At 38.3% G+C, this 26,693-nt stretch overlaps 1 protein-coding gene across 1 annotated transcript; it reads left to right on the top strand.

Annotated features, from left to right (window-relative positions):
• The first annotated feature begins 1,738 nt into the window (after positions 1–1,738).
• Positions 1,739–25,313, top strand: LOC108570306 (neural-cadherin-like). Its single transcript, XM_017932144.1, has 23 exons — positions 1,739–1,831; positions 4,780–4,895; positions 5,950–6,114; positions 7,175–7,312; positions 8,061–8,247; positions 14,512–14,745; positions 15,425–15,597; positions 15,851–16,000; positions 16,762–17,067; positions 17,343–17,616; positions 17,721–17,929; positions 18,578–18,910; positions 19,001–19,207; positions 19,957–20,228; positions 20,309–20,514; positions 20,601–20,743; positions 20,997–21,608; positions 22,051–22,351; positions 22,717–22,906; positions 23,003–23,244; positions 23,425–23,640; positions 24,034–24,189; positions 24,801–25,313. The coding sequence occupies exons 2-23, from the start codon at positions 4,842–4,844 to the stop codon at positions 24,908–24,910; spliced, it is 4,878 nt and encodes a 1,625-aa protein (XP_017787633.1). The 5' UTR covers positions 1,739–1,831; positions 4,780–4,841; the 3' UTR covers positions 24,911–25,313.
• Positions 25,314–26,693: the final 1,380 nt, after the last annotated feature.

The following is a 26,693-nucleotide window of genomic DNA, read 5'->3' on the forward strand; positions in this document are numbered from 1 at the left end:
GCAAGTAAATATTGTACGACATTTTGACTTGAGGAAATAACTATGCTAAGTAATTATTTCTCGTGACACGGAATTGTTACGAAATTAAAAATCTGCTATTTCATGGTATACAATATTTATTCACTTATAACTTGGCAACGAAACGTTCACTGCACAATTTTATAACATTTCTTTCTTACTTTTATTTGAAGAATAAACCATAGCAGTTTGTCGGGGAAAAAACTCGAGACACCTTGTACATCAAGTAATAAAGAAAGGAAGAAAAGGGACAAATATAAACGCTGTATGGAAATCTTCCACTACTTAACGGAGGCAGAAGACCTTCACTGCTATTTGGAAAGAAAAGGTGCTCCAGAATTCTTTCGCCATGAATATTAAGCTGGTCGACTTTGCTATTTGTAATTCAAACAGAAGAATCGAATTCTATTCCACGAAAAAGCCTTTTAAGAATATACGTGTAATATCCATGGAAATTACTCGTGAATTTTCAAGGTAAATATTGTGCAATTGCACGTGGACTCTCTCTCTTTCTCTGGGAAATCAAACGAACCTCTTACAGCGATGAAATAAAATATTGTCCCCTGACTCCTTATCTCGAGAACGTATACGCGAGCCTTCACAATAGACACCGAAGGATTTCTAAAAAGCTGGATAGAAACGAATTTGCATATTCAAGGAATATATCATAAGGAAATACAAGCTTTGAATCTTTTAGAGGGATTGCCCGGCGACCTATATACAGTGGAGGACAAAAGTATTCATACACCCTATAAAATGGAATAACTTTTTTAAAATTGGGCCAAACTACTTGCGTTTCTTCGAGAAGTTAGAAAGATTAGTTTACTAGACGACGTGTAAAAAATTTTTTGAAAAAACTGCAATTAGTCGGAATTGCGAAGAAAATAGCGAAAGTCGTTTTTACAACTTTTTTATCTGAGCTCGTAGTGAAAATTTAAAAAATACGTTTTATAGATCTATGTCAATTATACACACGCTGAAAATTTCATCTGTCTCCTGAATGTTGTGTCTCCTCGAACGGCTGGAGATCTAGTGGTGTTCGCTCGATGGAACCTTTTCGAATCTCTCGCTCGATCGCCGAATTTTTCTAGAGTTCGCACTGACTCTCCCGCCAAGTGCAAGAAGGCACGCTGATTGGTTTTTCACGTATGCACAAATTACCAATCAACGTGGTTCTTGCCAGGTGCAAGAAGGCACGCTGATTGGTTTTTCACGTATGCACAAATTACCAATCAACGTGCCCCTCGAGTGTCACCCACCCTTCCATTGCGCCCTTAGCGCGCTTTTCCTTGGAAGGAGTGGCGCCCTACCTGCGGGTGCGTGGAATCTTCGCTGTCCTTCGGTGACGCGTCGGAAATTCCCGCCAGGTTAACCCTCGGCCGAGAGTGCTGTTATACGCGCGTGTGGATTGACCCTTCAGTAATACCTGGTTTATGACACCTCTTTGGGTATTGAGGACGCGGAAAAGTCGAAATTCTAAAGGCATTGTTCTGTAAGAAATTACTTATTTTTTCGCGGAGCTACGAAGCGTCTTCTCGTGCGAGCGTGCCATAAACCCGGTCAACGAAGACCCCATACGTTCCGTACCTGCGCGACGGAACATGTATTCATATCGCAGTGGGAAAGGAACGAAATTTTAATGCGATGCTCTCCCTTTTGTCTGTTACAGTGACAAAATTCATCCGTATTGGAATAGCTGACAAGAACGACAATCCGCCTTACTTCGACAAAGGCCTCTACGAGGCTGAAGTAGACGAAAATGAGGATATCCAGCACACGGTCCTCACTGTCACCGCCAAAGATCACGACGAGTGTAAGTGGACACATACGCAGAAACCTATTCTCACTTTTGACGAATTTTCAATGAGAGTTACCCTTCGGAGAGGGAACTTTGTGACACGCGGTGACGCGTTTGCCATTGTTTCTTTCACCAGGAAACGTCGGAATCTGTCAGGGATAGAGGTCCCTTGATGAAGACACACCGAACAGTCGGAGACATCTCCGATCGGGATATCAAAGTTTTTTAGTTTAATTGCAATTTGATTCGTACTCAGCTGCAATGTGAAAAATGTTTTCTTAAGGATTTTGAATAATTAATTGTTCTGTTGTTTTTGGTATTCTTAAAGAAGGTTCTGGGAATTCAAAGAAGCTGTTTCCTGTGATTTTTGTTATTTTTGTAAACGACGATTTAGGTGGTGTTAAACAAATATTTTATTTTGAGCAGGGTTGAGGTTCTGTTCCTGTTTTAACTTGTACATACATCATATTTGTTCTTTTCCTTGTTACAATAGTAATTTTTTTATTATCTTAAATGCCCTGGTACAATTTGATATTACTCGAGAAATATTTACGGTTTCTGAGTAAACGAAGGTGGCAGTTCTTCATCCTTGGAAGACAAAGTAAACTTCAAAATTTCTAGTTTTCTCGTTATCAGTAGTAACATTTTTCACACGAAAATGGGAAGACCATATTTCTCATAGATATTTAAATCTACAAAAAGATGCGCGTTCCATGTCTACAAAGTGTTTCTGAATTAATCGAATTGCAATTTTTAATAATAATTTCGCGCTACTTTTGCACATTTCTAAATTAAAGCATCTCGCCACTTTTTTTAACAAAAGAATTCTGTCAAATATAAAACACTTGTATGGCTAAAAATAGAAGAGAAAAAGAAAAGAGTGCTTTATACAATCCACAATACTCGCTTTCGAACTAAGCAACATTACCAAAAAAATGGAAAAATGGCTTTTATCGCGACGCATGAAATAATAACCAGAGATATCGGTGCGACGAGGGCTGGAAAAATAATTTTCAGACCGTCTGGAGTTCTCGCAAGGTACAGTTGAAATTCGCCTTGTGTGTCTTCCCTCTATTCCTGCTAATGATTTTATACTTCGGCTCAAAGTTCTGTATCCTTAACCCAGCTAACAAGTTCCGCGAAAATCCATCTGCCTTTTCGTGACTCCTGCTCCGAAGGCACATAAACTGCTTACAAAAGTTTAAATACCAGACGGCCGGATCCGAAGACACGGAACATATTTATCCGGTGGACCTCAATTAAGGAACTTAGACGTTCTGCCTTATTAAGTTCTAATAAAACTCGCTTTAAAGACAGATCTGGTTTACCTGCCTGCCAAGACCACGTCCAATCGTTTTCCTTCTTTTTCTTTTTTTTCCGTTCTCGAGTGAAAGAAGAATACAGACGGAGGAATTAATTTTTCTACTACTTACAATTGAACAAGGCTCCCCCGGGGAAATTTTCCCGGTGAAAATTTCAAGAACAACCGGTTTAATGAATCCTGCGCTTAGAGTCGAGCGTCGTCGAAAGTCGATTATCAGAAAGATGAAATATTCGATTGTTTACTTTGTTCTGGATGATTGTCGGTAGTCAATTATCTTTCTTTTTTTTTTTTGTTTCTCGGTGATTGAATCGACATTGCAGCCGGTGAAAAAAGAGTTTAAATAACAATTTTGTGGTGGACCGTGAAAGTGTAAGGGAAAACTTGAAAACACTTGTGGTGTTTCAACGAACTCTGATTTAATCGCGTGGAAAATGGTGTACAACTGCAACGAGAATATTAATGCAAATATAGAAATATAATTGGATGCATTTGAATATTTGCTACGACAGAGGCAAACGCGTTAGAAAGAAATTTTCAAAATTGAGAAATCTCGAAGATTAATGCAATTCTGATATCTAAAACTACATTGTGCGTATTATGTTATAAATGACAGAAAGAAAAGGAAATGTTTGGGAATTTTTTGTCATACACAACTGCTAAATGAAGAGTTTCAAGATTTTCAGAAGATATAAATGTAACTTTCAGCTTTTCCCTCCAATTTTTAAAAAGCAAAAGTGTTACAAAATCGAGGAGTTATTGTGAAACTTCTGCTGGAACATCAACGTCTAAAATAAAAATGTAACTTACAATTTTTTCAATATGTCAACTATGAAATTTTCTAGTCGACTCTTTTGGTAGAAAAAACTTTCTCTTCTTCAGCCTACCGTCGTTCCTATAATAATTACAAAAATGAAAAATCAAAAAGAATTCTTTTAAAAGAAGAAGTTTGTCAATTAGCTAATAACTCCTCCATTCTGTAACATTCTTACTTTCCAAAAACTGAAGACAAAACCTGAAAGTTACTCTTACATCCTCTGAAAAACATCGAAAAAAATTCCCAAAGTTTCAGCTATTCTTAAAAACCCCAAGATAGTATACCACCTTAACACCGGTCTCTTGCATCACGCGCAGTTTACATCCCGCGAAGAAAAAGGACGCAGAGCTTAACTCCTCGAGATTGAGTTATTCGAATGCGTCCGTGGTAAACTCACGGCTCTTGGAAGTTCGTTCTGGGTAACTGAGGTTTTCTAGCTCGACCATTCAGCCCCCTCGATCCTGAAAGACACGAGAGAGAGAGAGCCAAGCGAACGCTTACGACTTCCACGGCGATCGAACTCCGTTCCCACGAAGTTCCGGAGCACCCACAAGTCGGCAGTAACTCAGCGGTGGCACTCGTTTTGAGAGATTTACGTAGCCTGGCATTTAGCTGCTCGCTACATTGCATTTCTCTGTCTATACGCCGCGACAGGATCGTCCTTGCATCTTCTTTCACTCGGCAACTTGTAAGAAGAAAAGTTCAAGACGCGTATCTCTCGGCCGTTTCACGAGCAGGACATGGATGATAGAATGGGGGGGGAAAATAGATCTCGTAATTTCCCGTGGAATTCCATCTGAAAGGATCTTTCTCTGCATTTTACAGCCTCGCGTATTCGATACGAGATTACGAGCGGTAACGTAGGCGGTGCATTCGCCGTGAAGAATATGACTGGCGCCATTTACGTCGCAGGTGCATTAGATTACGAGACAAGGAAAAGGGTTAGTACATCGTGGTTTCGCGGAAAACACTGACAGCGGTGGAAAAGGAAAGGAAAAACAGAGGGAGGAACTTGTCGAGAGCCTCCCCCATACGTAACACGGTTAATCCTTTTAACCACGGCCCGAGTTTCGCGTTTTATTACTCGCAACCCAATAAAATCGGGAAATAGTGCAAAAAGTTTCCCGGTTATTGCACGTTTCCTGCACACGAGTTTGTCATTGCTTTAATAAGTCTTCCGTTTTATGCGGCTCTAGATGACGTGTCGTAAAAATGGCATTATTGTAAATTTCAGTGGGAAATTGAAGAAATCGCTTGTTTTGAATCGAACACCCTGAAAATTCTCTTCGCTCGGAATATATTTGCCCTGGCTTTTCACGATTTCCGCAAATATGACGAGTTTTCGAAGAATTGAAGAAACATTCTTCTGATAAATTTAAATGTTAACGTTCTACCGTGTGTAAAATTCGTTTGAAAAATAATTAATTACAATAAATGCTATCGAAATGACAAAATTCGAAATTCTTTCGATTAATTCCTTAGCTTTCTGGCTTATTTCGTGGAATAAGTTTTCAAAACTACATTTTATGTTCATAAGAATACTTATCTGTTGTTTCTTTCGTTATGAATTGTGTTAAAGAAGAAACTTTCATACTCTTCAAATTATTCCATCATCTCGCGATCTCGTTTCTTCTAAATTTGTTTGCCCCGTCAGATATAATGCAACAATATCCCAGTGTTATCGTAATTTTCTTTTTATCACAACTTTCCGCGTAGCAAGTTTTTTTTTAGCGTATCATTAATTTCCTGCACTTTTGAAGCTTATCAAAGAATGAACGCCCGGTCCTCTAGCTATTTTTCATCATTCGAGATTTTATACGGAGTTTCGTTGTTTAATCATTTTCACAATGACCTCGTTGATTTTTAGAACGATAGTAAGTAGTTAGCTTGAAGAAACTCGTTCCTTTTTTCTCGAAAAAAAAAGACCGCTGTCAGTGTAGTAACTCAAGTCAGCTGCAAACGCTGTTATCCACTTGTTCCACTTTAATCTTACAGTATGAGCTCCGCCTCACCGCGTCTGATAACTTGAAAGAGAACCACACGACGGTCGTGATACACGTGAAGGATGTAAACGATAATCCGCCTGTCTTCGAGCGTCCAAATTACAGGACACAGATCACCGAAGAGGACGACAGGACTTTGCCAAAACGTGTCCTTGGGGTAATTATTACTCTAAATAGAGTTCATACGTTACGTTCAGTCGACTTATTTTTAATTCAGGTTTGAATTTAGTAATTCCAAATTTGGAAATTTACGAGAGAATTTAGTAATTCCAAATTTGGAAATTTATCAGAGAATTTGGCAATTCTTAAGTTTGGAAATTTACGAGAGAATTTAGTAATTCCAAATTTAGAAATTTACGAGAGAATTTAGTAATTCCAAATTTAGAAATTTACGAGAGAATTTAGTAATTCCAAATTTAGAAATTTACGAGAGAATTTAGTAATTCCAAATTTAGAAATTTACGAGAGAATTTAGTAATTCCAAATTTAGAAATTTACGAGAGAATTTAGTAATTCCAAATTTAGAAATTTACGAGAGAATTTAGTAATTCCAAATTTAGAAATTTACGAGAGAATTTAGTAATTCCAAATTTAGAAATTTACGAGAGAATTTAGTAATTCCAAATTTAGAAATTTACGAGAGAATTTAGTAATTCCAAATTTAGAAATTTACGAGAGAATTTAGTAATTCCAAATTTAGAAATTTACGAGAGAATTTAGTAATTCCAAATTTAGAAATTTACGAGAGAATTTAGTAATTCCAAATTTGGAAATTTACGATTAAATTGAGTAATTCCAAATTTGTAAATTTACGAGAGCATTTAGCAGTTCTTAAATTTGAAATTTTATAAAGAAATTTCTACTACTTGTTATATTTCAAACAATCTACGCCTACGTACGAGAATTGTAAAATATAAACACCAATGGGGCTGTACCTGTGGAGTACACGGTGTATTACGGAATTCAGAACGCGAAAGCGTGATATCGAATGGGGGAACATAAAGTATGGATTGAGCAACATAGAATACATAATGTAAAATATAAAATATGTATCGTAGACTATAGAATCTCATGTATGGAACATAAGCTGCGTACACACAATAGTGAATTTCTGTACCGCGATGTGAAAATTTGAAATATCGTAACGTCTCTGACGAAGTGATAAAAAAGAAGCGACTTATCAATTGCGTGCAATTTTTTCATTTTTTTTTCCACAGGTCACAGCGACCGATGGTGACAAGGATAGGCCACAGAACATTGTCTACTTCTTAACTGGTCAAGGTATCGATCCTGATAATCCAGCGAACAGCAAATTCGATATTAACCGCACCAGCGGCGAAATTTACGTTCTAAAGGTTTGTTTCTCCCGAGAGATATTTTTCATAAACGTTCTCATAGAAATTAAGCGACTCAAATTTCCAGACGGAATTAAAATCTTGCCCAAATTTCGTTTACATCATATCATTCCTCGCGAAGAAGCAGACATAATTCGTATTCAACATTTTTCCTCTGCGTCCACCCCTTTTCAAGATATTCCAACTAATAGTTTTCCCTAAACACAAATATTAGCAGCTGAACAAAAATACGTGTCTGCGAAGTTTCATCGAAATCAACGTGTATCGGTTGATCTTCCTTGCTAGCTATTTAATTCCCCCCTGATTGACGACCGGTTTTCCTGTCCATTAATCAATTTCGAATCTCTTCACGTTTCGAAACGATGGAAAGCCGTACACACTCGATAAAGCCTGATTTAATTTATATTCCTTCGTTGAACATATTTCGGCAAATTCAAAAATTCACTCCGCTTTCACACGTTTCCCTTAAAAAACGTGTCTAATTCGATATAAATCTGCTAATGAACGAACTATTCCGTTAAACCGTGTTGAGCATTTATAACATAGCAGGGAGGAGAATAGTAAAGCAGAAGCACGTGAAATTTTCGTCGGTGAATCGCAATTTAATTCGTAATCCTGCCGGAAAATGCATCTCTCCGCGAAGAAGCGGTGCAAAGTTGTATGAAGGATTGACCATGCTTCTTGCTTTATTAAATTTGTCTAGCATCCTAAGCCCACTTAAAGCCGTAATCCGGCCATTTTTCCACAGCCACTGGACAGGGATCAGCCAAGTGGAAGGCCGCAGTGGCGATTCACTGTGTTTGCTCAAGATGAAGGCGGAGAAGGTTTGGTCGGCTACGCTGACGTTCAGGTGAACCTCAAGGATATCAACGACAATGCGCCGGCGTTCCTTCCGAAAATTTATTTCGGGAACGTGACGGAAAATGGGACGGCAGGTAACGCTCGATTATTCTTTCGACACGAAGAAAATATACCTACCACCTCTTTCTTTTCTTCTTTTTCTACGATAACAATCGGATAAAGATGACTTCGTGAAATGTAATACTTTCGATTCTCTTAGTTTAGTAGCTTTTATTATCGGTAGTTTAGCAACTTTTTACGGTCAAATTCGATAGAATAGCGAATTTTATGTATTAAAGCTATTTCACACTTTTGTCCGTTTATATTACAATTCTTATTTTTGCATCGACGACAGTTTGTAAGCGTTTAGGCATCGATTCTACTAATTCCTCAGTACTTGAAATCTTCTCCCGTACTTGTTTAAGTAGAATATTACGTTAGAATGTTAGAATTATATTTTTTTTTTATTTCGAGCAATTTTAATCTCTCTTGAGATTATTTTGCATTTCATCGCGTGTACGAAAAATTGTCAAAGAGGTACAATGTTTTAGACAGATAGTTTGCAGCTTTTTAGGAACGAGTGAACGGCGTTACAAATCTCCTGTGGGTTTCCAGAGTGTAAGGTTGCGTGACAATGGAAGAGGGTAGTTCATTTTATGTAATTTTCTGACGAGGGTGGTTCTCTGACTATCGAATAGTGGGCATTGCCCTGTCTTTCGTATTGTAATGCCTATTCGAGCGAAATTATAATGGCCTGATCCACATTTATTTATCGTTGTTACAATTTCTCGTTTTAGATTTTTACCGGCATACCATGGTTCACGGCTTGTGTTGTGGAATTGTTGGAAATAGTCGACTCCCTTACTCCAATGTTAGAATTAGAATGTTCGAATTTAGAACAATTTGTCCATTGGAGATTAGGTAAATTCTTGTATGTGTTATGGATTACATAGCACGTGGGTGACAGTTTCCAATGAAATTTCACCTCAGGGTGATTCTTTAATTTTTATGGTTTTATATGCCATGCTCCTTTTACGAGGTACACTCCACAGCTAGTTGGTTGGGATGTGTTTTCATTTTCTCTTTATGATTTTTTGCGTATCTGATTATTTCTTCCATAACCGTTGGGATTTTTGTATATCGAATAAGTGTTAGAAAAAGCAGAATAGCATAGTGTTAGTACACTCCACAGTTAGTTGGTTGGGATGTGTTTTCATTTTCTCTTTATGGTTTTTTGCGTATCTGATTATTTCTTCCATAACCATTGGGATTTTTGTATATCGAATAAGTGTTAGAAAAAGCAGAATAGCATAGTGTTCAATTTTCTACCTTAGAATTCATTCCCTTCATGTTTTACGAGCTCTTATCAATTGCTTACAGTTGAAACGCGCGTAATGCAAAAATCTTACTTTACTTCACTTATTTTATCTGACGAACTACTTGAAGTTGAAACGCTCGCGTATCAGAAAGTCTACCAATTGTGTATATAATTTGTACCCGTAGTCCACTCTGTATTCGTGAGAATCATAGTGGCCACGGGTACGCGTAGTACTCAGCTTGCTGTCCCTTTCCAAAAGTGAGAATGTTCTTTGGAAAAGAATAGCAATTACCAGGTCCCACCACGAGGAGGTGACTACGCAAGGGACCCGACAAAAACAGTGGCCCTACTGGCAGCTTTCTATCTTCAGAGATACGCGATTCTCATTTGTAGCAAAGAAAATCGGACACTTCAAGATTCGAAAAATTTCGTTTCCTTCTAATTCCCGATTCTAAACTTCCTTAATGGGGTATTGAAAAATGAGAAATTCGCGATCACTCGAAGGAACCAACTAGCCTAACACAAAGTATCTAACGAGAAGCTCAAAGGAGTGATCGAGAATCATTCTATGTTTCGAATCGACGATAGAAATGATATCTTATGCTACAAATGAGTCGCGTATCTCTGTAAGAAAGCGCGCACATTGTATTTCATACAATTTTTCTATCTTATAATTACTTATTTTATTTGACGAACTAGTTAAAATTAAAATTAAAATTAGAGTGCACGCATCCCACGATGTCCATCGGTGGATGAATAGAATATTTTCGATTGTCTTATGCTAACTTATTTCATCTTACGAACTACATACTTAAAGTTAAAACTCACGCTCACTTCACACTCGGTACAATTTTCTACCTTAGAGTTACTTAAAGCTAACGTGCGATAAAAATTGATAAAATATACAACGAAGTTCTGTAAGAAAAGAAGTATATTATTAAATGGAATAGGAGGATAAATTGTTAGGATATCTTTCTTATATGAAATCGTAGCAATGGGAATACCTAATTAAACCTCTGATAATGAAACTCATACCTCAACTCAAGGCAAAATTCTTTTTCGAACAGGAGAAAATTGAACTCTTTTGTGAGCTCGAAATATTTACCTAAATCGATCATCGAAAAAACGTACAACTCCCTAAACGCAGACCACACATTAATACATTAATATCTTTATTTTATTGCATATTATAAGTTGGAATACGAGGATAAATGATTAGGATATCTTTCTTACTTGTGGATAATCAGAAGGAGAAAAGTGGAATTCATAGTAAAACACACATAAAATCATTTTATTATTTATTTGTAAAATCATACTAATAGAATTTCTATTTAAACCTCCGACAAAGGAACTCAGAATAAAACTCACGAGAAAATTCATTTTAGAATTGGAGATAGGAGCTCGAAATATTCGTCCGAAGAATGTTTAATTAACCGTTGAAGAAACGTACAACACACTGTAAACACAATCCACACAGGTGGGCATTGTGAAATAGATTTTCTTCCTACCTCGAACCATTTCAGTATTTTCGATACTTTTTGCCTCGTCGATATTGGCAAGAACAAGCTTTGAGAATTGATCTCTATGATCAAGCACGGCCAGGAAATTTATTTTAATTTTATTTAATAAGGGACGTGACTTATATCGTTTACCAAAAATTTCGATGCAACACTCGTCAGAAATTGCGAAGGAAAGGATAGAAACGAAAGAAAAATTGAAATCCCTATTATCAAACGCGATGTGACAATCCTATTATTTCGATGGGGACTAATAAATCGGGATATTTCCTGCAAAAATAAAATACACATTTGATTAGAAAGATAAACAATTCAGGCAACTTACAATTTGGCTGCAGTTCCATCCTCTCAGATCTATCCAGCCTTCGGGGATTCCCTCAACGACCCATTTCAGTTCTCCAGCCTTGAATTTTCACCCACAATTGACTTGAAAGCTCATCTCAGACCCGTGAAACTTGAAATTCCCCTCAGCCTTGAATTTTGACCCACGATTGACTTGGAACCTCCTCTCAGGCCCATCAAACTTGGAAATTCCCTCAGTGCACTCTTAAATTTCTCTCAGCCTTCAATTTTCACCCACGATTGACTTGGAAGCTCCTCTCAGACCCGTGAAACTTGAAATTCCCTCAGTGGACCATTGGAATTACCTCAGCCTTAAATTTTCATCCCACCGATAGCCAAAATCACAGACTGAGAGACCCAAAGCCAATGACCAAGACCCACCAGACTCAGGAAGCTGTGGAAGTGTCGCGCGAAATTCTGTACGGATCGCGATTTTTTTCAAGTGTAGTTTCACCCGTCGAATTTCATTTAGTCCCCGAAACCGCGAATTTTTATCATCCTTCGTATTTTTGTGTAGTTCATTTTAGTTGGGACATTTAGGAAAAGTTTAAGGGAGGTATGAAATAAACGCGCGGAGAAAAGGAGAAGCAAAAACCGAAAAAGGGATGAAGCTATTACATCAATCGCGACGCGACGTAATAAATTCTCGTATCGACCGAAAATAATGGGCGAAAATAAAAATTCATTACGGAAATTGACTCTAAATTGAATTGACGCGATATACTAATTGGGAAACTCTAATAAATGGTGGGCGTTTGCACCGAGTAGTGCAACAGACATCCGTGCAGTTCTTCTTCGAGCTCTTGGTGGTTCAGCTTCAAACATGCACACACATATATAACCAATCACCAAACCCAAAAAAATTCACTCACAATTCGCAGATTAGGCAGCTGGGCTCTGCAACGTAGATTTTGGCTGCATTGCCTCCTTCCTTCCTCTCAGACCGTCATCCTTCCACTCAGAGTTCCTCGGCGTTGATTTTCCAAGACTCAGACTCACAATTTGTGAGTCACTGTGGAATGGACGACGCGAAAAGTGTACGAAACACGATTTATTTAGAGAGGGAGAAACCGTGAATTTACATTACTTTAAATTTTACTATCGAACGAAACTTTCTCGTAGAACGCGAGTGAAAAATTGAAAGTATGAAATAAACGCGGCGAACGAACAAACGCGAATCTTTCTCGACTTTACTGGGAGGAAGTGTCAGTTAAACGCGGAAAAATATTCAATAATTAGCGAACTAGGGATGAAGCTATTGTTTCAATACGCGATTCACTGACTCTAATATTTACTAAAATTGATTATTAATTGCGAAACACTAGTGAGACGGTTGAATTAGGGGCAATAGACAATACAACTAACTACTTAACCATATTCCCAGAAAAAAAACCCATTTTTGTCACTCACAATTCGCAGATTAGACAACTGGGCTGTGCAACGTGGATTTTGGCTGCATTGCTTCCTTCCTTCCTCTCAGATCGTCATCCTTCCAGTTCCAGTTCATTTTCCAAGACTCGCAGACCCACAAATTGCGAGTCACTGTGGAATGGACGACGCGAAAAGTATTTCGCAACGCGATTTATTTCAGTTTTATTTAGTGAGGGGGAAGCCGCGAATTTGTATTACTTTCAGTGTTATTATTGAACCAAACTTTCGTAGAACGCGAGCGAAAAATTGAAAGAAAGGAACAAACGCGAATTGATATCCTTTTCGATTTTGTAATCGATGAAAATTTGAATAAAATACGCGACGATAATTGGGGAGGAAGTATCAGTTAAACGCGGGAAAATATTCAATAATAAGCGAACTAGGGGTGAAGCTATTGCTTCAATACGCGATTCGGTGACTCTAGTATTTATAAAAATTGAAAAATTCTCAAAATAAATTCGGAAAATTACGGTAAACTACTGAGACGGTTTAATTAAGGTGGGCACAGTGCAACGAGTATAGTCCACTCGTTGCAAATCAGCAAGTCACAATATAAAATACAACAATTCAACTGACTACTTCATGCAAATCATGCAAATCCTTGGACAGCTGTGAATTATTTGTTTACAAAATGACAAATCGTACAATCAATTCAATATCAGAGAAAATAATAGAAAAATTCAAACTAGATTCAATAGCTGGAATAAAGGTAAATATTATTAATCAGCTGTAACGAAAATGTATTTAATTAGTTACCTAGTGAAAACTTTTCGATTAATTTCGACAAACACCTGAAACGACGAAACTTTCCATTAGCGGAATCTCAAATTCGTTCGAAAATCGATATCCTATCCCAAAATTGAAATCTCGATTTCAATAAACTCTCAACCTAATTTCGCAATTTTCGTTTCGAAGCGGAACGTTCAAAGTCTGATAACAATTTACTAATAAGTATCTCGATTTCCCTAAACTCTCGAAATAATTTCGAAGTGGAATGTTTAAAGTCTGATAATAGTTTACTGATAATTATCAATACTTGGAATTTCTCTAAAATTGATTTCAAAATAAAAATTTCAGTACATGTCCGTAAGAATCGATAAACGCAGAAGTAATTTAACTTTATTTAATAAAAAAATTTTCAAAGTCTAATAGAAATTTTGCAAGTATTGATAATTGAGAATGCTAGTTAAGAAGTTTCAGAAGTAGGCAGAGTGTGTGCATAGGGTGGACATAGGCTAGCTAGTAGCCCCCGACCACCCTATTCACATCTCAGAACCTTCAAGACTAATTTGCCGCGAAGTGTCTAGGGCCCAGTATAAAGGGTGAATAAGTTCGCGGAACATCGGCGGGTCCTTATATACCTGCGGTACCCTCTCCCCAAAGTCGTTAGCAAAATCGTCGTTAAGGTCAGGCGGGAAATTTTCGCGGGAGATTTCCGTTATCGTAACACAGTATAATTTATCAATTTACGCTACTTTTCGCGGGAGATCGATCACTTTTCGCGGCAGATTTTCATTAATTCCATTGTGATCTTATAATACGGTATAATTTGTCAATTCCCACAATTTTTTATCAACTTCCGTTAAAGATCCTACGAAAATTAGTACTACACATTATTCTTACGCGGTGTAAAAGAATTTTTACGCAAGTGTAAATAATTTATACAGGAGTTCCTTTATTCCTGTTCCTCCTTCTATCTCTCGAACGCGTACCACTTACTTACAATTAACATTTCACGATTTTGGTCTCAGGAATGGTGGTGATGACTATGACAGCGATCGACTACGACGATCCAAACGAGGGCGTAAACGCTAAGCTGCTTTACTCCATAGAGAAGAACGTTATCGAGGAGGAAACTGGCTCGCCAATTTTCGCTATCGAACAGGAAACCGGTGTGATAAAAACGGCAGTATGCTGTTTGGACAGGGAACGTACGCCGGATTATTCTATTCAAGTGGTTGCGGTGGACGGAGGAGGGCTGAAAGGTAAATTAAAGAAGAGGCGAAACAAACGGAAAATAATTTGAAGATTCTTTGTCAAATTTGCAAATTTTAACTCGTTGGCGTTAATTTTTTATATTTACAAATCCTCTTTTCCGGAATGAAATAAATGGAACCGGCAGAAGATAATTTTACGATTCTTGGTGAAATTTGAAAATTTCAGCTTGTTGGCGTTTGTGTGTTCTTTGCCTTGCGTATGATAAGTTCTATTATTGTTTATATATTATTCTAATTAACACTAGGTTTACGGACATTTCCTATATACCTATCTCTACGGACACGCGTCAAATTGATGAGTAAAAAGCAAATGAACGATAATATGAACAATATAGTTATATGAAATTTATAGCAAGCATAAGTGGTAGGAGAGAAATGTAAAACGGTTTCTGTAATTTTCCTAATGACATTCGAAATGCGTCAAAATCACGCGTCCCGTAAACCTAGCGTTAATAATATTTAAATAACAAAGTATGCCGTACATGTATGCGATTATTTGTTCATCTTCGCTTTATTCGTAACATAGTATATGCCCCAGGACATTTTCGAGTTCTCGATGCGTATCGTACTCTCGAGAGCTCTCCCGAACACGGCCGAGATTTCTTACAATTTCTCAAATTTACAAATCCTTTCTCGCGAGGCGAAATGATATTCTCGTAATATTCAGGAACGGGGACGGCGTCTATACGAGTGAAGGATATAAACGATATGCCTCCGCAATTTACAAAAGAGGAATGGTTCACCGAGGTAGACGAAACTGAAGGACCAGATTTGCCGGAAATGCCAATTCTTACGGTCACCGTACACGACGAGGATGAAACAAATAAATTTCAATACAAGGTACACTCTTCGTAGCTTCGTTATTCTTCCTCTGATTTCTCAAACTGGCTGTTCAATTTGTAAACGAAGACTTCGCTAAACAAAAAAAGAGAGAGAGAGAGAGAAACTAGTTCAAACAAAAGTAAACAGAAGAAATGAATTAATGAAAAATAAGTTGGTAACTTCTGAAATTTGCAACAACTTTCTAGCTTTCTCTCAATTCGTTTCGTTTGCTAATTCTTTGATCACGCCGTTTTTCAATTCACAACCACAGGTGATCGATCACAGCGGTTATGGTGCGGACAAATTCACCATGGTAAGAAACAACGATGGCACGGGATCCCTGAAGATCGTACAGTCGTTGGATTACGAGGACCAACTGCAGAGCAACGGTTTTAGATTTAGGATACAAGTCAACGACAAGGTACGTCGAAATGATTAATCCTGAAGTCCACAGCTGTTTACCTAGTGTAACGAGGTTGTTCCTTTGGCTACCCTCTGCTAACAAGATTAAGAATGGCGTTTTTCCTGGATGTTGAGTTGTGAGAGAATTCTCAAAACTCAAAGAATTCTGTCTTTTTCCTTTTTTTAAACAGGCAAATCCTGTTTTTCTTCGTCTAAGTGTAACAAAGAGTCGGCTGGAGCAAGATCTCCTTATACTCTGAAAGGAATTAGAGACATATCAGTTACCACCAAGTGAAAGAATTCTGTCTTTTTAGTTGAAAATGTTTCCCTTTCGTGTCGTATTGAGAATAATGCCGTCCAATCAGCGTGTACCCAAATACAGTGCACACGATCAATTTTATATCCTCTATACCTGTATCTTTTCTGCCTCTTTGTAAAACAAGTTTTCAAAGTCACGTTCACTTTTTTGATGAACATATAACCCTGTAGTTTTTTTTTGCTTAGTAAATAGCAGGCATTGAGACGAATTCAACGACCACAATATAATACATTTTTTATGTATAAAATTTATACATAAAACCATTAAACGTTACCTTGAAAACTTATTTGAAAAAGGGATCCTCTGTGACCAAAAAAATGTCGAGTGGTCTGCTAGTAACGAAAATAGTCGAGGACCATCCTGTATGCAAGAATAGTACGCGCCTGCGCTAGTTTTGTAATTATTTTCAGGTATTGTTTTTGTGTAGTAACATCAAGTAGCAAATGTTTTATCGCTTTCAGGGTGAAGACAACGACAACGATAAGTATCACGTTGCCTATTCCTGGGTGGTCGTGAAGCTCCGTGATATAAACGATAATCAGCCTCAGTTCGAGAAAGCAAATATCGAGACCACAGTGGCGGAAAATGCATATATTGGAAACAGCCTTGAAACGTTCACAGCGACCGATCCTGATCAAGGTGGCAAGAGCAAAGTGTATTACTCGATTGACAGAAGCTCCGATCGTAAGAGGCAATTCTCGATCAACGAAAATGGCACTGTGTCGATCCAGAGGAGTCTCGACCGCGAGGAAACCCCCAGACATCAGGTAAATTATTTGCAACATTCTTTGTATTACAGGAATAACAGTTATTTTATTCATTTTCTCCAATTACCTTGAGAGGAATTATTTCATTTTTAATACAACTTCATACCTGTCTGAACAATATTTATTTATTTAAACGACGGTTGCTCGTATCCAGCTTTCCGATAGCACTCTCAGTACAGTGTGCACCGATAAATGCAACTCTCGAGAGATACTCGCGATAGTTTTACTCTCAAACAGACACGTACTTACCTGTAACCGGTGAAAAATCGTTTCAGGTGAAAATCTTGGCCATCGACGACGGTATCCCGCCAAAAACCGCGACAGCCACGCTGACGGTAATCGTGCACGACATAAACGACAATCCGCCGCGATTCCTCAAGGATTATCGACCGGTGCTGCAGGAACATTTGCAACAGAAAAAAGTGGTGGAGATCTTGGCAACGGACGACGACGATAGATCGAAGAGCAATGGCCCACCGTTCACTTTCAGAATGGATCCAAAGGCGGACGACGTGATTCGTGCCAGTTTCAAAGTTGAGAGCGATAGCAGTGAGTCTCGTCGCAGTCCTATTATATTCCCTTGGAAAAGCAACGTTGTTAGCAGTAGTTCCATAGTTCTGGCTAACAAACGCCGGCTTTTTGTTCCATTGCAGAGGGGGCGAATGGGGATGGCATGGCCATTGTGTCGTCGTTACTATCATTTAATAGAGAACAACAAAAGGAGTACTTGATACCGATCGTTATCAAGGACGCCGGGACTCCGTCGATGTCTGGAACGAGTACTTTAACGGTTATTATCGGGGACATTAATGACAACAAGATGCAGCCTGGATCGAAAGACATTTTTGTATATAATTATGCAGTACGTATTAATTACACTTTCGTACGTTGAATTTTTGGTTACATGTTTATTTATTTTTTGCTTGATTGGTAATATTGCGCGTGATTTAATTTTGCTAACTCCGGTAAATACCTTATGGAGAAACTAAACGAGCAACGGAATGAAATGCAACGTTTAAATATCGTAACCCTCGTATTCAGGGTGAGGCAGAACATGGTATAACTGGGCAGAGGGTGATTCTACGCGTAAAAATACACCGAAAGTGAAGAATAATATTTTTTCGTTTGAAGCCCCGTTTACGAAAAAATTGGGTTTGAAATGTTGAGGGGATAGCCAAGTGCACGCGCGCTCAATAATATTTCGACTCGATTTTCTGGAGAACGAGGCTTCCAGCAAAAGAATTTTATTCTTTATTTTCGGTTTATTTTTACACGTACAATCATCCACCTTATTCTGTACAAAAAAGAAAAATTTTGAAAGTTTCCATCGAATTTAGTAATAATACGTTAAAAATTCCAGGGGAAATATTTACCTGTTATCTTTAAATTTCTATTTAATCATTTCAATCTTTGATCATCGAAGGCATTAAGCGCGTTTCTAAATATCGTTAAAAATTTGTATAATTTGATGAAATTTAAACAGAAGCTAGAAATGAAATTTTCGATATAGGGACAATCACCGGACACAGAAGTAGGCAGAGTGTACGTCTACGATTTAGACGATTGGGACTTGCCGGATAAAAAGTTCTACTGGGAAAGTTTAGAACACGCTCAGTTTAAGCTAGACGAGGACACCGGTATGATTTATATGAAATCAGGCACTCACGACGGTAAATACCATCTACGTTTCAAAGTGTACGATCGGAAGCACACGCAAACAGACGTTCCAGCGAATGTGACTGTTACCGTGAAAACAATTCCTCACGAAGCTGTATTAAATTCTGGATCAGTTCGAATATCCGGTATAACGGATGAAGATTTCATTCGTGTTTGGGACTACAAGGTGAGAATTTGATCGATCAACGAACGTTTCGTTCTTTTCGTTCAACTGAAACGAGTATCTGATTTATTACTATTTCGCTTCTCCTTTCAGTCGCAAACTTTGTCACGTAGTAAAGCGGAATTGTTTAGAGATAAATTGGCTCATCTGTTAAATATCGATAGAGAAAATATAGACGTGTTTAGCGTGCAATTGCGTAGAATGCATCCACCGTTAACAGATATCAGATTCGCAGCTCATGGGTCTCCCTATTATAAGCCTGTCAGGCTGAATGGAATTGTGCTGATGCATCGCGAAGAGGTAAGTCAGCTGAATTTTCAAATTACCAAATATTTTCATTTTATAATTTTTATTTATCTTTTACTCGATTAAACGTGGACTCCTGTGTACCGTGTTGTTTCTATAAAAATTACCAATGAAAAAATTTCTGCATAATATAGATAGCGATCAATATTCACGATTGAAAGTAGTATTGATCATTTTCGCTAAAAATCTTATTACCACTGCAGCAGAAATTTGACTAAACTTGTTCTAATTATTATCGCCTCGTTCTTGTGATTTTAATAGTAAACAGAATTATATGTATAATTATACAAAAATATAATACTATCTTCAGATAACACACAACGTCTTAGAGATGTCGAAAGCCAACAAATATCTCTTCCCAGCGATATGTTTCAAAGGCATCTTGATCTGTAACACTGGACGTTGTTCAGACGTCTTTTGCACATCTTTAGGCTTTCACCGACGTCTTTAACCCTCATCCGTCCCTCGTGTCAGTTTGACACATTTTTCCGATAAAAAATTGTATTATTCCGCTATTTGTAGACAAAATTTGTTGTTTATTTTCTATATTTAATAAAAGAATTTACATAATTAATTATTTAACTTTTCATTTAATTGATTTTTTACCACTGTGTCAAATTAACACCAAGGGACCTATTAAGATGCGAAACTGAGGAACGGATGAGGGTTAAGACGAAATTAATAAATAAATCAAAAAAAGCAAACAGTCTATATTTACCAAGACATCGTTTTAATTCAACTAGATCGAGAAAGAGGTCGGTATCAACATAACGATGGTTGGCATCGACGAGTGTTACTACGAGAACGAAGTGTGCGAGGGTAGTTGCACGAACACTTTGGACATCAGCAGCTTACCATACATGGTGAATGCGAACAAAACCGCGTTGGTTGGTGTACGGGTGGATGTAATCGCTGAATGTACATGCGGAGCTCGGAATTTCAGCAAAGGAGAATCTTGTAGAAGTAGCCCTTGCTACAACGGAGGTCGTTGCGTGGAAGGAAGATTTGGATTATCGTAGGCATCGTGGAAATTAGTACAATATAATAATACAGTGTGTCGATTTCAATTAACCATTTTCTTTCTCTATCGCGTAGATGTCAGTGCCCTGCTGGATACAACGGTCCAAGGTGTCAACAGACGGCAAGAAGTTTCCGTGGCAATGGTTGGGCATGGTATCCTGCTCTAGAGATGTGCGACAATAGCCATTTAAGCTTCGAGTTCATTACTAAAAAGCCTGACGGTTTACTTTTGTACAATGGTCCTATTGTTCCTCCTGAGGCTGATGAAGTAATGGTTTCTGGTAAGCAAGTGTGAATTGTAAAATTATTAGAATTTGTTCGGTGAAATCTTCATTCTTCGTGATACTCGAATTCGTTGTTTTCGCAGATTTTATATCCGTTGAACTGGAACGTGGTATACCCCGACTTCTGATAGACTTCGGTTCCGGTACTTTGGAGCTGAAAGTGAAACCAAAACGAACACTGGACGACGGAGAATGGCACAGACTTGACATCTTTTGGAATACGGAGGTTCGAATCCTTGTCTTTCGAATACACATCCTTGGAATTATTTTTTAAGTTTTGTAAATTCACAGATAAAAATGGTATAGAAAGATAATCTCAAGACAATACTTCCTTTTTTTTTTTTACAACAGAATTATTTTATGCATCGTTACAGAAATACTTCGATTCGTTTTAATTCATTCGTATTTCAAGGAATCGAAGGAATTACTCTTCGATTAAACCATCGTGAAACTAATCTAGACAAAACTAATCTCTACAGTCCGTGAAACTGATCATCGACTACTGCAAGTCCGCGAACGTCTCGGAACCGGAAGACGGCACACCGCCACAGTTCAACGACACCAGCTGCCAAGCACAAGGCATGATACCACCTTTCAACGAATACCTAAACGTGAACGCGCCGCTTCAAATCGGTGGTTTATACGTCGAGCAATTCGACCCGACGCACTATAAATGGAAGCATATGCCAGTTGGCAAAGGTTTCGACGGTTGTATCAAGAACCTTTTCCACAACAGCAAGCTTTACGACCTAGCTCATCCTGGCCTGTCGAGGAATAGCGTGGCTGGTTGTCCTCAGACCGAAGAAACTTGCAACAATCAGGAATCCACGTTAAGATGCTGGGAACATGGTACTTGCGTAGGAAGCTTCACAGAAGCCAGATGTCAATGTAATCCAGGATGGACTGGCCCAGGATGCATGACGCCCACTATACCAACCTCGTTCAAAGAGCACAGTTACGTCAAATACGCATTATCCTTCGAGCCAGATAAATATTCTACTCAGGTACAACTGAGATTCCGCACACGAGAGGTCCACGGTGAACTGTTCAGAGTTAGCGACCAGCATAACAGGGAGTACGCGATCTTAGAGGTGCGTATAGTGTTGTCATATTTTTGATTTTAATATTTTTTAATATTTTGAAGAGTGAAAAGTGAATTAGAGAAAATCAGGAACTCTGTTATTGACACGTTCACTGTCATGTCAGATTTACACACTTTGCTCAGGGTGCTACAAGAAAATTTTCATTATTCTAAGCATAGTTTTATACTATTCTTTATTATTTCTTTTTTTTTTTTTAATTCAAAATAACGTCTAATTAGCTATGACGTTCGAAATTTTTAATTGACGATATTCGTTTTATTTGAATTATTCTAAACATTTGAGGCCCTCCAGTCACAGATGACCAACGTGGCAGTCAAAGTGTTAATAAGCATACTTGATCCAAGTATCTTATAGAAACCCAAGTATTACATATTATCCGGTACAAAAAAATATCTAGTTTCTTACGAACAACGCGTTCTATATTTTCCAGATCAAGGACAGCAGACTGCATTTCCGCTACAACTTGAATAACTTGAGGACCGAAGAACGCGACATTTGGCTCACTGCAATAGCGGTCGACGATGGACAATGGCACACGGTTCGAGTGTCGAGATACGGATCAGCTGCGACTTTGGAATTAGACGGCGGTGAAGGAAGGAGATTCAACGAGACCTTCTCTTTCGAGGGACCCCAATGGCTGTTGGTTGACAAACAAGAAGGAGTGTTCGCGGGTGGCAAGGCTGAATACACTGGTGTTAGGACATTTGAGGTGTACGCAGATTATCAGAGAGGTACATTTTCTATGCGTTTCGTTCGTATTGTTCTTAATCAAAAATCGCTACGATTTCAATACCTCCCGATACGCGTTATTCGCGGTCTCGCGAGTATAAACTGAGCCCTTTAGAGTTTGCAATGGAAGATTTCAATATTCGGTCAGATCGCTGTTATTTGGCACATTCCCTATTCGTGTTTACTTCAAGTTTAAAATTTTCTTATCAAAAGCTACTAAAATTGAACGACAAAGTAGACGAGAATTCTGGCTATGGACATAAATGTTAAAGCGGGTCCGGCGCTTAAAGTATTATTAGTATACAAATCGAATTTAGAAGAGGGAACAAGTAAGAGGCAATGTAATATTTTGCACATGTTCCAACAGGATGTCTCGATGACATAAGATTAGAGGGCAAGCATCTTCCATTACCGCCTGCTATGAATGGAACGCAATGGGGTCAGGCAACCATGGCCAGAAATTTGGAAAGGAATTGCCCGTCGAATAAACCTTGCGCCGACGTCATTTGTTCAGAGCCTTTCGAATGTATCGATCTTTGGAACGCATTCGAGTGCACGTAAGTACCTCGCAAATCCTCGAAAAAAAACAAAACATAGCGTACTTATTGTGTGGAAACACGATGGTATAAATATTGTTTCGTTTGTTCGCCTAGGTGTGGAGAAGGAAGAATTCGATCGCCCGATAACAATGGATGCATGGATAAAAACGAGTGCATAGATTATCCATGCTTGAACGGTGGCAGATGCATCAATCAAGATCCTCGTTTCCGGTACAGATGTATTTGTCCTGGTGGTTTCTGGGGAGAGAACTGCGAACTTGTACAAGAGGGACAAACGCTGAAACTTAGTATGGGAGCCCTGGCAGCTATTTTGGTCTGCCTTCTGATTATTCTTGGTGAGTAATCCTGTAAATTAAACTGTTTGGACGAGCAAGAATAAAAAGAGAAATTTATATATTTGAGAAGAAGAAAATTTTGTTCGATTAAATTTGTTTGCGTGATTGTTCAAAACAATTGGATAAACTTTGAAAAGAATTTGGAAATGGATATAATGAAAATAATGTTTTCTGTTGCAGTTCTTGTTCTAGTATTTGTTGTGTATAATAGAAGAAGAGAATCCCATATTAAGTATCCTGGCCCTGACGATGATGTCAGAGAAAATATCATCAACTACGATGACGAGGGTGGCGGAGAAGATGATATGACCGCATTCGATATTACCCCACTTCAAATTCCTATTAGCGGCCCGATACCGGAAATGGGTGGAAAGTTGCCGCCATGTAAAGTACCCTGTAAGTAATTATTATTTTACTTTTGGTATAGTAATTATTTGTGCGTTGCTACTTAACACTTTCATTGCTATTGGCGCCTCCAGGAGCTTTGAAAATTTGCTCGCACTGTGCCCTTTTCAATCCTTAATTTTTGTCCTCTACGCATATCTACTTTAATTTGACGGAATAAATTTTGAAATGATAAATTTTTATCTAAAAATTTCTAAAACGTTCTTAAAAATTTTGAAACGCTAAAACGAAAGATTTTGAGGCCTTGATTGTCTGCCACGCGCATTACGTATTAAAATCCGCGGCAACGAAAGGGTTAAAATAAACTTAAGGTTACTTTTAATATTCAATTTTTCAATATTTTTAATAAGGTTATTTATCCGCAATATTTGTAATATTTTCCAGATTCACTAGGACCAGAACCAAACGTGGGCATCTTTATAGAAGATCACAAAAAGAGGGCTGATAGTGATCCAAATGCACCACCGTTCGATGACTTACGAAATTACGCATACGAGGGTGGCGGAAGTATCGCAGGGTCATTGTCATCGTTAGCTTCCGGTACGTACTTATCTTTTCGTTCGATATTTCTTCGAAGTTAAACTTACTCCATGATAATACTTAACCCGGTAGTGCACACATGAACATCTGAAACATAAGTATTCACATCTCTGTGTCGACAGTATTGCTAAAGGAACAATAGAGAACGATAAGATTTTTCTGGGATGGGAATCTACTGCCTGGTTAAAACAAATAAATTTTCAAACTACATTTTAACAGTATAACCAAGAAATAGTGTAGATTATTGCAGTTCGAATGCCACTCGTTAATAAAATATTGAATTGTTAATACATCTTAACACGTTCGCTATAGGACGGTATTATCTATTTGTAACACATCATAAAAAATGTACAGTTTGAGTATTTAATAAATATCAGGTGTGTATAAAAGTACAGGCACAAATCGTATTATGTAAAACTGAAAAAAATATAGATATAAAGAGTGTAAGTGAAAATAATTCGAAGGATAGAGGACGATGCTTGAACAGAACCGTGGTAGCGAACGTGTTAATAATCTCACAGTATACTATTTCAGATAATTAACGAATACTCAAATTTCATCGACATTCTTTAAAAATAAAAATACACCAATAGTTATTTTCAAATTAACAGGAACGGACGACGAGCAGCACGAGTATGAGTACTTAGGCGCCTGGGGTCCAAGATTCGACAAGCTAGCCGACATGTACGGGCCGGCAGAGGAAAGCGAAGAGGAGGACTAAAGACACCACGAAGAATCTCTGAGACCCGTACGCTCACATGATGTATACACCTCCGGAAGAATAGTGTTCACGTGAGCTCAAATGTGAGAAAGAGGTAAAACCGTAGAGAGAGAGAGAGACTGTCCTCCATGGAGAACGTGTGTATTCGAACGAACTTTCCACGGTGAGAACGAAGAAATGAGAAGCACCACGGAGATGAAATCGACGAAGAAACCAAACCGGAGTGGTGTTTTTACGTTATTCGAGCAAAACAAAAAATGAAAGAAAAGAAAAGAAACGTTCCGTTTCGTTTATCGGGCACGTCTATGTTTCCAACGCGGTGACGCCATATTTTCCACGATGCGCGCACACGCGGAGCAAAAGAGACGAGGGTGTTCGTGCTGTATGCGTGATTATGAGAGAAAGAGAGAGAGAGAAAGAAGCATCCTCTGGCCGATATTTACGAGAGAGAGAGAGAGAGAGAAACAAAACAAACACAGCCGCTCGTCGATGGTGTGATCTCACGAAAAAAAAAGAGCTTTCTATTCACTCCCTCGTGACAAAAACGAATGTTGTTGCAATAAGAATGTTTGTCGAGCCACGGCCAGTCCTTACGGCACCACCGTAGGTGATGCCTAACCCTCGAAGGGTGCATACCTATCTGTATAGCACGTTACGCGTATACGTAGTGAATTCGCGCGTGTCTGCTTGCACGTGAGACTTTTCTATTATTAAAATAAATCTATATTTTATATATATATGATTCATTATTTTTAGTCACAGTCATAGTTACTATTTATCGATACCACCAACATTGATGTCTCGGTATTCGATCGGTTAATCACTGCCGGCGCGAACAGCATCGGTTCTACCGGAGTTTAATATTCATGAAACACGTTACTACAGTCATGCGCGTGATCCTTATTTCTCGTTTTACGTCATACACAAACACACACACACACGAACACACACATCGATCACCGATCGATCGTATGTCGTACTTTAAGGGCATTTCCCATTTATCCGCATTTTAAACCCCACCGATTTTTTCCATTCGGCACTGATATCCGTAACGGTGAGAAAGAATTACAATCGGCGCGATATTTCCGTTTTCTACCCGTGAACGCGTATCGGCGATTACCCCCTCCCCTCCCCTCCCCTACGAAGTAATGCACCACGAACTCGTACGTTGACGTTGTTGAATGTAAGAGAAAAGTATCGTGAGAAAACGGCACATTCGTGGCGCCTTCCTGGTTCGCGCGATGCGGACGATCCTAACGTGGTCTATCGTACTAAATAGGATTATTTAAGTGAGCAAAAGAGAAACAGGTTTAGTTATTGTTCTCGAATCGTGAACCATCCTCATTGTTGTCATCGTCACCGTCACCAGCATCCTCATTAGTTATTAATAGTATTATTATTGACATTACGATAAATAAAAAAAAACTGAATATATATATTATATATAAATGAAAGAATCACACACAAACGAAGAAGACACGTAAAGAGAAGATTAAAAAGTAAAAAAAAAAAAAAGAAAGAAAGAAAAAAGAAGCAGAAAAAGAGAGAAGAGAATCGTATATAAGCGCGAGATACCGAGGGCCGATTGTCGAGAAAAGCTCACGATTCATGTCTCGACGTAGTATTTAATATTTATTTTCTGTCGATGGTCGAACCCCGGCCAGCAAGTTCCGCTCTGATGGAATGAAAAAGTTTAAAAGAAAAAAAAAGGAAAAAAACGATGGAAAAATGAGAGAAAAAGAGTGGATAGAGATGAGTGGAGAAGGGAGAGAGGAGAAGTAAA

The sequence above is a fragment of the Habropoda laboriosa genome, unplaced genomic scaffold (assembly GCF_001263275.1).
Source record: "Habropoda laboriosa isolate 0110345459 unplaced genomic scaffold, ASM126327v1 scaffold68, whole genome shotgun sequence".
In the NCBI taxonomy this organism is placed as follows: domain Eukaryota; kingdom Metazoa; phylum Arthropoda; class Insecta; order Hymenoptera; family Apidae; genus Habropoda; species Habropoda laboriosa.

Coding starts and splice junctions, on each gene's coding strand:
- LOC108570306 (XM_017932144.1), top strand. CDS start 4,842: ATGACTGGCGCCATTTACGTCGCAGGTGCATTAGATTACGAGACAAGG. Junction 14,746..15,424: donor GGACGGAGGAGGGCTGAAAG/GTAAATTAAAGA, acceptor CGTAATATTCAG/GAACGGGGACGGCGTCTATA. Junction 19,208..19,956: donor TGCTGATGCATCGCGAAGAG/GTAAGTCAGCTG, acceptor TAATTCAACTAG/ATCGAGAAAGAGGTCGGTAT.